Source organism: Phascolarctos cinereus, unplaced genomic scaffold, assembly GCF_003287225.1.
Source record: "Phascolarctos cinereus isolate Bilbo 61053 unplaced genomic scaffold, phaCin_HiC Scaffold_726;HRSCAF=1367, whole genome shotgun sequence".
Classification (NCBI taxonomy): Eukaryota; Metazoa; Chordata; class Mammalia; order Diprotodontia; family Phascolarctidae; genus Phascolarctos; species Phascolarctos cinereus.
The window spans coordinates 278601432-278613688 of record NW_027556098.1 but is presented as its reverse complement, the minus strand read 5'-3'; the positions used below and the strand labels follow the sequence as shown (position 1 = coordinate 278613688).

Genomic DNA, 12257 nt, shown 5'->3' with positions numbered 1-12257 from the left:
GGGAAGGAAGACTGTCACCTTCTTATTACCAGACGCTGTGCCTCTTTTAATGTAGCCTACATTGTCTTTCTTGACTTTGATGACATACAGAGTCATAGTGAGCATTCTCTTCTTACTCTAAATTTGTCATCTATTTAAATGTTGGATAAATTGTCTAACAAGACAGTGCTATCTCACAATTGGTATGAGTAATACTGAATTTGTGGTAATTTTAATACATCACTGTCTGGGTTCCTGTTGTATAATAATTACTTACACACACACACGCACACACACATGCACATGCATACCATAACATAACATAAAATAATCATTTCAAACATTTTAAATTTTATTTAAATTTTTTATTATGAACCTCACAGACATGAGTATTACTACATAGAAAGCAAAGAAAAAGGACTTCATATGTAAGAAACCATGACTGTTCACTACAAGTTTTTTAAAAGTTTATTTCAAATTTAACATGTTAATTCCAACAGTACATTGCTTGTCTCTTCTGAGCTTCAATTCTCTTCTGTGCATTTTAAAAATAATTAATTTGACACTGTTAGAGGGATATTACTGTCACCTCTTTTCTCCTTGCCCCCTCTCCCCAAAAAGCTCTCCCTTGTAACAAGTATAGTCAAGTAAAACAAATCCATACATTTGACCATTTCTGAAATATATGTCTCATGTACTCTAGCCCATCAGTTCTCTGCTATCATTAGTATTCTAGGAATTGTGAATATTCATCAGTCACATTGATCATAGTTCTTAAGTTTTTCACAATTGTTTTTGTTAAAATGTTGTAGTCATTCTATAGTTCTGGTTCTTGCTTCACTCTACATCAGTTCCATTTTAAAACTTACAAAGCATTTTAGGGTGATAGCATGTAGATATCTGAAGTAAAAATTTCAAACATATTCAGGATAATTTTAGTGATAATAAATCATTAATAAATTTTAGTGATTTTAAGTTTTTTTTCAGTAGGTATTTAGATTAGGGTTCTTTTGTCCCAAGTTGATATTTGACTTTGCAGTACCATTCCCTTAAATTTATAATTTTAGATATTAGAAATAATTTTAAGAAGGAAATTAATTATTAATTAATTGTAAACTAGTTATTGATTATTTATGACATACTAAGTCTCATGGAGATGAAACAGTAAATCAGTGTTGAACTTTTTTTTTCCTATTAATTACTCTTGAAATTTCATTAAGATGCCACTTTGTGCTATTTCTAGGTCATATTTTTTGAAATATCACACAAACTAGATGTTTGATATATTTAAAATAAATAGTCTAAAAACCTTTTCACTTAACAGTGGTATTTTAAGGATTGACTTCATAATAAATACAACTAGGATTAACTGAATATGCAAGGTATTTGGTACACAATTTAAGTTTCTGGTGCATTTATCTAAGCATCACATAAGTACACATAACTTCAAAGATAGAAATAAATATTCCAATAAAAATTACCTTTTTTACTGGGTAGCATTTAGGTTGTGGTTCTCATAAAAATTTCCATTCAGTTTTTTTTCCTCTAAATTTCACAGGGTTGGTCTTGCTGTAAGAGAAGAACAACAGATTTTTCAGATTTCTTAAGCATTGTAGTAAGTAATTCATGTTTATTGTAATGCTTATTTCATATAAATTGATAATGGACCCTAATTATACTCTCTGTTGCTGTAATATGATTTAACAAAGCTTGTCGTGGTATAGGAAAACCTCTATATTGGAGGATTTAAGTTTGAACACTGACAGTTCCATCTCCAACTCTTTCTTTTTGATACCAAAATTGTAATGGCTAATTTAGCAACCACTGTGAGCTTGTGAAAAGGGACCTTGGCCTTCTCTTCCTTTTGTAGGGCCAGTTGGAAGCTACAAGTTACTAAAAATACATTAGCTATTAATTTGGACTTGTTCCCCATTATAATTGGGGGAAAAAACTGAAAAGGGTAAAAGCTTTAGAGAAAAACATAAACATAAAATTTTAAAAATCCCTATTTGCTCCTACCACTATGAATTGATTACCCTTTGTCTCTCCCCAAATCAGTAGTATAGCTCTTACTATCAGTGAGTGAAGTATATATATGCAAATTAAATTCAAAGTCAGTCTTTCTTACAAAGTAAAGGATACGACCAAAGAATTTAAGAATTCATAAAACTGGAACTTCGGGGGTATATGTAATAGATTTTGATTAAATATGGCAATATAATACTAAAGTAAGCATTTTTATTAATAGGGTTGTACAAAGGGTAAGCACAATGATGAGAAACCCCCTGAGCCTGTCAAACCCGAAGTCAAGACTACCTCTGAGAAGAAGGAATTGTCTGAATTGAAACCTAAATTTCAAGAACACATTATCCAAGCCCCTAAACCAGTAGAAGCAATAAAAAGGCCAAGGTATACTTTGTAAACAGTTGTGTATGTCTGACATGCTTAAACAATAACATTCCCAGTATTTCATTTCATTTCCTTACATTATTGTGTAATGGTATTTGAAAATAGATGTTTATAGACACAAGAAGTTTTCTCTAAATTTTTAATAGGTTGTGACAGTTTTTTGCATGGATACATGCCTTTGTTGAATTATCCACATGGCTCTTGGATTTAAGTATATTCATTTGGGCTACATATAAATATATTTTAAAATTTGATAACAATAGTGTTCAAAAATTCTCTAGCCCAGATGAACCAATGACAAACTTGGAGTTGAAAATAGCTGCTTCACTAAAACAAGCACTGGATAAACTTAAACTGTCATCTGAGAATGAAGTAGATAAAAAGGGTAAGAATTTTATCATCTTGCTTTGTAACTTAAGGGGGTTCTAGAAGAGAAGGGAGCTAGTAAAAGTTTGCTGCATGTAAACTATGAAAGACACTAGAATGAGGCAATTCATTCAAACAGTTAAAAATTTAATCAAAAAGTACAGTCTGTTAGTAACAAGAATTGTGTAAAGGGTATGATAGAAATTCTAGAACCATTATTGAAAAATGTATTCGTTACATTTTCTTTTTCTTATGAGTCATTAACAGCTAATATAGTTGTAAAATCCTCTTTAAAATGGATTATGTATTATTCTTTCATCCTTCTTTGTAATGTACTAAATCTATTTTCTCTCTTTGATTTCCCTTTTAGGCTAGAATTGAGTGTAATATTGTATATTCTAGAGTAGCAAATGTACTTTTAAAAAATTTGTTGGTAAAACTTTTTACTTAAAACAGTCCAATCTTAAGTTAAGTTTTGGCCACTTAGTAACTAGAAATTTAATACTAAGTAAGGTACGTAGATTTTAGGGGAAAAAATCTAATATGATTGTATCTTGATGAAGATAGACATTTTCTAAAATGAGGCCGAAAGGTAAAAGTGTTAGTGAATTAAAATGCTTTTTCTTTAGAATACTTATAAAGACCTTTTCATATTTCAGATGAGGACAGTGATGAAATTAAGATTGGTACTTCATGTAAAAATGGTGGCTGTGTAAAGGTAAATTGCTTTTTTGTAAAACATATAATGGAAGTCACATGATGCTGTAAAATTACACATTTGTGGAGATGAACAAAATATTCATCCAATAGTAGCTCGTTTTGTTGTTGTTCATTGTAGTTTCCAAAGTTAATGCATTACTCTTCATCAGTCCTTTTTCTCACTTATTCAGGAAGTTTGCAAAGGGATTTGTTCTAGATTCTGAGAGCTGGGGAGGATAGATTATTGGCCAGATCCAGATTTAAGGAGCCATGGTATTACAGGACCAGCCTTGAAACTTAAAAATAGACTTGTCTGTATGTCAGTCTAGTAAATAAGACACAGATGTGACACAGTCAACACCTTCATTCAACTTGAAAAAATATTTTATCAACCTGTTGATGTCAGTGTGTGTATTCTATACATAAACAGCATCTACAAATTTATCTTACATGTAGGATTACAGAAAATTTATATTTAAATTGAAAATAAATAATTGGTTTTAGGCATGTTTTATAAATACAAAAAGGTGTAACTTTTTTCTCACCATTATGGGTATACTGGACATATGCTCAAAGTATCCGTTCCATTTTGTGCGCAATATCAATATACCTTACTCAGCTTCTAAGAATATCCCCAGGGACCCTGGCAGATTTTGTCCCCTCTCTCTTTCTCCTCAAATCACCACATAACCTTGCCCAAGTTCCCTCACACTTAGGCCAGAGATGCAACCTGAACCCAGTGCTACTTCCTTCAGACGTGTGATCCTTAGACAAAAGCTGATTATTTTAATGAACCCAGCAAACATTGCCTTAAATTTCTATGACACTTTTGAGGTTTCCTGTGCTGGAAATGGTTAATCATTTTAGGAATTCTGAGTTATTTGGGGATATATAAGTAATTTTATGAATGCATCTAAAACATTTTCTAATTTTTTATTACTAAGTTGTAATTCAGATTTCTTAGAATTAAAAGATAAATGTTTAATAATTATTTCAAGTATTTGCAATGTTCTGTATTCCTAATGTAGGTTTTTATCTGTTCCATGCTTTAAAATTGTATACTTGCCTATCATTTGTCACTTTGAACCTTTTTTCCTCCCCATCTCCAAAGACATACCAGGGTCCACAGAGTATAGAAGAAGTTTGTATTTTTCATTCTGGAGTCCCTATTTTCCATGAAGGGTAAGCATGATAAAACTTAAGCACTGTATTTCCCATACAAATCAAGTACCACCTCAAAAATTATCTTTTATTGTTATTTTATTGTTCTTCAAAAACCTCTAAAAGTATTCTGTCATTTTCATTCTACTTTTACTTCTTTTCCTGCTTGCTGCTGGTACTTTGCTCAAGTTAATAATGTAAGATTTAGCTATTTTTGATGATCCCCTATTGTAGTATTAGTAGGCATTGTTTAAATGGTCCTAATTATTTAGGTCAGTATTAGACTTTTAGTCTATATGGCATGAGAAAAAAAACCCCAAGAGGTGCTATTGTAATGCCACTGCTTAGTAATTTTAAAAAGAAATCAGTGCTGTGCTCCTAAAAAAATATCTGCAGAGGCCAGACTATAATTTTCTCATTACTTGCGATAAGATCTCCTGTTCTCTATCCTAAAGTCAACATCCTAATGGGGGACCTCCAGCCAGTATCAAAAAGTTGTAATAAGAGTAAGCAGGGCAGAAAAAAGAATCTAGTTCCATTTGTAGAAAATGATTTTTAACACTGAAACCTCCTGTTGTTTTGTATAGGAAATAAACATTTTTTTTAATGAAGCACTTCCATGTAGACTGGACTGTTTAAAGACTGTTGTATATATGAAATTCGTATATATATAGGCGTCCCCAATATAAATATTGTTTTTAAATGGTGATTCAAGATGGATATGTGTATTTTTAAGATAAATATATTTGGAAATATGATACATCAACATGTTCAGGGTTTATCAATTATTTATTGATTACTGCTACCTTATTAATTCTTGTTAACTCTCATTGGATCTTTGAGGAAATAGATTAGATGAGCCTAAATGATATTTAGTTGTAATATTGCATGTCTAACATTCATCTGTGGAATTTTGATCATTCAAAGCATGAAATATTGGAGCTGTTGCAGAAGAAAAACTTCTGATTTTAATACATTTTTGGCCCAAGAAGGATGTACAACAGGAAAGCATTTGTGGACAAAAAAAGATGCTGTAAGTAGACATTGCTGTCATGTCTTTCAAGATCAGAATAGTTTAAGTGAAATTGCAGTCAGTGATTTGTGACCAATTTGAGCTTATTCTTTATAGTTTTAGGTAAACAGTTTTCCTGACTAAAGTAAAATATATTTATCTTGTATAAATGTGTAGGATGTGTGTTTTTTTTTAATCTTGTTTTAAAAAGTTTTTCATTTTTTAGTTCTTCATGATCTGCTTATTGGACACTTTCAGTCTTTGCATTTTGTTTTGTCTTTTTTTTTTAATAAATTTTATTGATGCCTTTCTTTTTTCATCACTGTCATTTCTGGATACAATACCCTATGCACTCCCCATCTTGCCAACCTGAGGTTGAGCTCTTCCTTGCAACAAAGAAACAGTTAAACAGAAGCAACCAAGACAGTGAACAAATCTGGCAGTATTTACTATGCTTTGTCTCTTTCCCAAGGAGGGAAGTATTTTTTTTAAGTGATCATTCATTCTGTAGACATTATTTTTGGAATAGGATGGACCTATGATTTTACTGGTGTAGAGAATGGCCTACCAGCACTTCAGATCTATAATTGGTATGAAACTTCTAAACCTAGACAGTCCTGAGGCACACAAACAAGTTAAGTGACTCACACATAATGGCAGTGATGGGTAAGAGGTTACACTCAACTGAGATCTTGATCTGTTACCACTGATTGATTGTTTCTCATGTCATTTCTTATTTCAAAATAATAAAACATTAAATTCGAATTGAACCATGGTTTAACCATGCCCAAGAGATGGGGATCCACTTTGTTTCTAGTTCTTAACTACTACAAAAAAGTCTTTCTATAAATATCTTTGTATATATTGGATTATATATTGTATATATTTTGCTTTTGACCTCCTTGGTCAAAGTAATACATTAGTACAGGAATGAGATCAAAGACATAGTTTAGTCATTTTTATTTTAGGTATGCATTTTCCCCCAACTTGATAGCCCATGTAGTAGCAAAAAGAGTAAAACCAGAAAATTAATTTTGAAAATTACAGCTCCAATATCATGGAATGATTTTGAATAAATCATTTTGCTATAAAGAAATTTCTTGAGGAAAATAACAATCAGGCCATTCAAATCCTTTCTCCATTCCAGTTTTCCCAAATCTTTCTAAATTCTCAGAAAGTATTCAGTTATTAAGTGGTTCCTCTTTTTATATTTGGAATATTCATTTTAGGTCACATTAATTATAAAACAAAGTCTTTTTTATGTGTTATCTGTACTTCAGTGCATTAGTTCACTTTGTACAATCAACAGTTACAATACATACATTATTTAAGTTTGTAGTAGGTATATCTTTGCTTAATATCTTTGTTTTCAGTGGTGAGGCCTTGGTCAGGAATGCAGCTTCTACCTACATCTCAAGGATAGTTCGTTTAGTACTTTCTTCACAATCATTCTCTGAAATACAAGCAATATAATTATCCTTGTTTTACAGATTAGGAAATTTAGGCTCACTGTAACTTGTTTATAATCACACAGCTAGTAAATACATTGGAATCCAGGTCTTTTAACAAGTTCTCTGGCTCTTTGTACCTGACAATGTCTTTTTTCCTGTGCAAAAATACGATATACTTTATTTGATGTGGTTTTCAAGAATAAATACTTTGTGGCAAAACTGAGTACTGTATTTTCCAAAGGCTAAAATAAAAACTAAGCAAGTAATGTTACATTTTTACCTAATGTATTTAATTATTTATTAAAATATACAATTATATTCCCAAGGCAAATGGCATTTTTAGATTTAAATGTATCGATTTTATTAGGACAAAATTTAAGATAAATGCTACATAAATAATTTGGAAGCATACATAAAGATATTTTCCTAGAGGAAACTTTGAAATACACCTTTAAAATGTTTCTGGAAACATAGCCTAATTTAATGCACTTTATCTAAAAAGGGGGAGGCGTTGAGGGAATAAACATTTATCTAGAACCTACTATGTGCCAGACACTCTAAGCTCTTTTTACAACTATCATCTCATGTTATTTTCACAATAACTCTTGAGAGGTAGATTCTGTTATTATCTTCACTTTATAATTGAGGTAACTGAGGCAAACAGAGGTTAAGTGACTTGCCCAGGGGTCACACAACTAGTAAGTGTCTGAGGCCAGATTTGAACCCAGGTCTTCCTGACTTTAGGCCTACCACTCTGTCCACTGTCACCAGCTGCCTCTGGTTTTATTAAAAACTTTTAATAATTTTTCTCATACTTGTATTCATAAACTGTTTTTAGAAAGTCATTTTCCTTTCTCTTTTCTCCTAGATTTTCTGAAATAGCATGGGAAGACCTTAATAAAATTCTTTCAGATGCCTTATTATAATGTGATATCAAATAAGATAACTTCCATGAAATGCTTTGCAAAACTTAAAGCAATATATTATAAATAACAGCTATTATATGAAGATGACCCTGGGTTCTTGAAAACGGTTACAGCAGAAAGAATATGTATGAGTCATTCTAAATCCAAATACTAAACTGGAAAGATTTTAAGTATAGGCATGGTGACAGACTTTGACATGTTAGGATTAGCCTAGTTAGGATGAGCCATCACCAGATTGACTCATGGTGCTGAATTTTGGGGACTATAACAGCTCTTAAAGAACATATAGGAAGTTGGGATTTTTGTTGGTTGAGGAGTACTTACTTATACTAATGGAAACTTTGGATCCTTAAAGTAATATAAGAGAATTATTAAAAATGTAATATTTAAAAAATCACCCTTTGAATTTGCCCTCCCTCACATTCTCTTTCATTGTTTACAAAATATATAAGTAATCTTAGTAATTCACATAAACACACATGGCACTAAAAATATCTTCAAGTTTATTCCACAGTAACTTGACTTTTTTCTTTTAAATTTCACGCCAAAAAATTTCTATTCCCTTGGCTGATAAGTTGTAATTTATGTAAATTTTGGGGAAGAGACATAAGGTAGAATTCCAAAATAATGTTTTAATTTTATAAAGTAATTTTTGGTTAATGATAGGTTTGGCTAGAAAAGCATTGTTCTAATTTGATTAACTTTTTGGAACCACTTTAAACATATCCCATTAGACTACTATTTAATCTGCATCAAATAAAATATATTGTAGCATTTTCTCTTGATTACTAGATTGCAAAAATTTACTTCCCATCATATTATTCTTATTTGCACTATCTAAAAAGTTCTTAATTTCCCCTTCATACTGTGAAACAATCATTTGTAGATTATATGCACCCACCATCATCATCATAAATAAAGCATTAAATTAGCAGTTGTGTGTGGTATGGTGTCAAGGTGTTCCATAAAAAAAGAACCACATAAACTAGATAGACCCTTGCCTTCTAGGAGTTTGAAAATCTAAGAGTTTCTAAAGTTTTTTTTAAATGTCTCTCTTACTACAGGGGAAAAAAGTTGTTCCATGTAGGCATGACTGGCATCAGACAGGAGGTCAGGTTACCATCTCAGTCTATGCTAAAAATTCACTTCCAGAACTTAGTCATGTAAAGGCAAATAGTACGCTGGTGAGTATGCTAATATATTTTGGTAAATTATCATAAATTTATTTTTATTTTAGAGTGAATTTTAAATCTAAAAAGATAAGAGGAATAAAATTGACCTGAACTTTTGTCTCCAACAATATAAGAAAAAAAATCAGTAAACTGTGATGTATATTTTTTAGTCTTTAATGTGATATATTTGAAAAATTATTTTTAAAATTTTGCAGACTCAGTTTTACATTGGAATCTAAGAATTTTATTCAAGTTTAATTTTTCTGTTTTCTTTGATAGTAGAAATTATTCAGTTTGATATTTTCCTACTTTGTTTCAGTTAAATATCCACATTGTATTTGAAGGAGAAAAGGAATTTCATCAAAATGTCAAATTATGGGGAGTAAGTATCCATTTTGCAGACTTTTTTTGCAGATTCAAAATTTACAATCCTGAAGTAAAAGACTTGCTTAATTAAGTAGGAACTCTGCATGAGATAGTCTTCATCTTATTTGAGGAATAAGAGCTTTATCTTCTGTACACCATTGTTACATGTTAAGAGGTAGAATGTACAGTTCAGGGTGGAATATGATGTAGCCTAAGAAGTTTGGATTGTCAACATAAATTGCAAATAAAATCTTTATCCTGACTGCATTTTTTTTTGAATCTCAAAAACTACTGTTTTACTTTTTTTGTTTGTTTCAGGTAATTGATGTGAAGAGGAGTTATGTAAATATGACAGCCACAAAGATTGAGATCACAATGAGAAAAGCTGAACCTATGCAGTGGGCAAGGCTTGAACTCCCTTCACCCAAAATACAAGATGAAAAAAAAGAAGATATAGCAGATTGAGAGCAGAGGAGTTGGGGGGAGGAATGGGACATTAGCTATTACCTGTTTTGAGGTTCCTACTACTGTGTGGTAAAGTGGTGACTTGCTATTGTAATCATAGACATAGATGTATGTATGCACATACATGTTATTAATAGGGCATTCCAGACCTAGTCAAAAATAGATTTCTAGAAACCAAAATCTTTTCTTCTTTTCTCAGATTCCTTTGGACTATAAAAATGGCAGTATTCTTGCTATCTAAATATTGAAGTTAATAGAATTAAATTCCTGAGTCAGAAAAAGAAAGATCTCTCCCTTTAATATCATTCAGTACTTCTAAGTATCATAGTCATGTCAATAGGAGAAACAAGTATGGGGCATTTCATGTGTTTCCACACCTCACTTTTTATTCATGTCGCTATAGTACTGTGGGATATAAGGGTTTTATTCAATTCTTTTAGGTGTTTGGGTTCCATAGTTTTAGGTGGGGGGAGGGGCTGCAAGCAGCAGAAAAAAATATTTTCCATTTCAAGTTACCTGAGTCATACATCAGATGGTATTAGTAAATTAGGCCATTAAAAAAGGATGGATATTTTTTCCTAGGAGGATATCCTTAGAGGTGATGAGAATAGTGATGAAAAAGGAGCTTGCATGTTGTTTAATTTGTCAAAAAAAAAAATCACAGCTGGCTTCCCTGTACTAATTCTATTTCTTACCAAGCAGTCTGATTGTTACTGCTAAGATTCATTGGGAATGGAGGGGAAAGGGTTAACATATAGAATTGGAAAGTATCGATTTGGTCCTGATTTACTATTTTATATAAAAATTATGTTAAATGACTTTCTTGTGTGATTATTTAAAGATCTCTAGGTTCTATTAATTTTCGTGTGTGTTACACCTACGGTTATTGACTCATTTACACCATATGAGTTCACCACCTAGAATGGTGGATTGTCCTGGAAACTATTTTGAAAGATTTGGGAATTTTTAGCTAGAAAAGACAGGACTTAGGGGAAAATAACAGCTGCCTTCACTTAGTTGAAGGACAATGGTGTAGAAGGCAGCAGCTTATTATTTTTTTTTCTCTGTCACTCCAGAGGGAAGAGCTTGGAACCATAGGTATACGTTACAAAGTAGACAAATCTGCTTAGCATTTTTTTAAAAATTACTGATGGAGTTTATTCAAAAATGAAATGGACTGCCTCATGAGATGTAATAATTTTTCTGATAATTGCAAGTGTTCATAGTAGATGACTCTCAGAGATGTTCTAGAGGGAATTTATTTCTGCATATGATATAATTTGGTTGAGTTAGACTATGTGACCTCTATAAGGTCCCTTTCATCTCTGAAATTGTGTTAGAAGTGTAGATCCACTAATTAAAACACTGAAAATATTGGCATTAGTTTAATACAAAGTAAAAAATAGATTTGACCTTAATAATACTTATCTAAACTTTTAGGCAGTCTTTTAATCTGGTAAAAAACACTCTAAGCAGACAACTAATCAAATATAGATATTTATATTTCCTTCATAAATTTTTTCTACTATTTTAATAAAAATTACTTGTTTTAAGATCTTTTTTGCTTACATTTCATGAAGACTTAGGCAGTGCAAGTTTGTATATGTTTATTTGTTTAATGGGATTTTAAATGCTAATTAAGGTATCCATTAAATAACATTTTCCATCATGGTGTTATGCAAGTATGTTTGGGAAAAAATTTAACAGACTATTACAAAGGCTCACTCTGGTAGATTTGAAAATTTGGGGTTGAATACTTCAGTTACAAATACTAAAATTAAGTCATTACCATAAATCTTTAGATTCTTTGTTGCTAATATCTTTTATCACAGTACAATTTGGAAAAAGATTTTTTAGCCAATATATGAGGATTTAACATGTTTGGGAATGATCTTTACAGGCATATCCCACAACAACAGGGCCTTGACTGACATTTTTGCAATCAAAGCCATTGTAACTTGTCCGAAAAGTAAATTAGATGGTTTGCAACAATTTGAGGTAGTTCTTGAACCCTAACTGCCGCATTACTCACTGTATACACTAACATTTGTTCTTGTGGAACTAACTGGTCCCTGTAAAGTCATTTCACTTTTATGCATCATGTTTTCAAAGAACTAATCAACTATATTACATAGGATATGCCTATGTCGTACTTTTTGCTTTACCATAAACAATGCTAATATTTCATTAAGTAATAAAGCTAAGATTATATGCATAGGGTTTTGGTAGCATCAGTGATGGGTGCATATAC

At 31.5% G+C, this 12257-nt stretch overlaps 1 protein-coding gene across 1 annotated transcript in view; it reads left to right on the top strand.

Moving 5' to 3' along the window:
• CHORDC1 (cysteine and histidine rich domain containing 1) overlaps positions 1 to 10824 on the top strand; it is a 28387-nt gene extending 17563 nt beyond the window's left edge. Inside the window, exons 3-11 of the mRNA XM_021000745.2 lie at positions 1538 to 1594; positions 2228 to 2388; positions 2670 to 2773; positions 3414 to 3472; positions 4565 to 4635; positions 5542 to 5647; positions 9068 to 9187; positions 9495 to 9557; positions 9860 to 10824. Of these exons, the coding sequence (XP_020856404.1) occupies positions 1538 to 1594; positions 2228 to 2388; positions 2670 to 2773; positions 3414 to 3472; positions 4565 to 4635; positions 5542 to 5647; positions 9068 to 9187; positions 9495 to 9557; positions 9860 to 10006 (888 nt within the window). The 3' untranslated portion in view covers positions 10007 to 10824. The remainder of the gene's footprint in view (positions 1 to 1537; positions 1595 to 2227; positions 2389 to 2669; positions 2774 to 3413; positions 3473 to 4564; positions 4636 to 5541; positions 5648 to 9067; positions 9188 to 9494; positions 9558 to 9859) is intronic.
• Positions 10825 to 12257: the final 1433 nt, after the last annotated feature.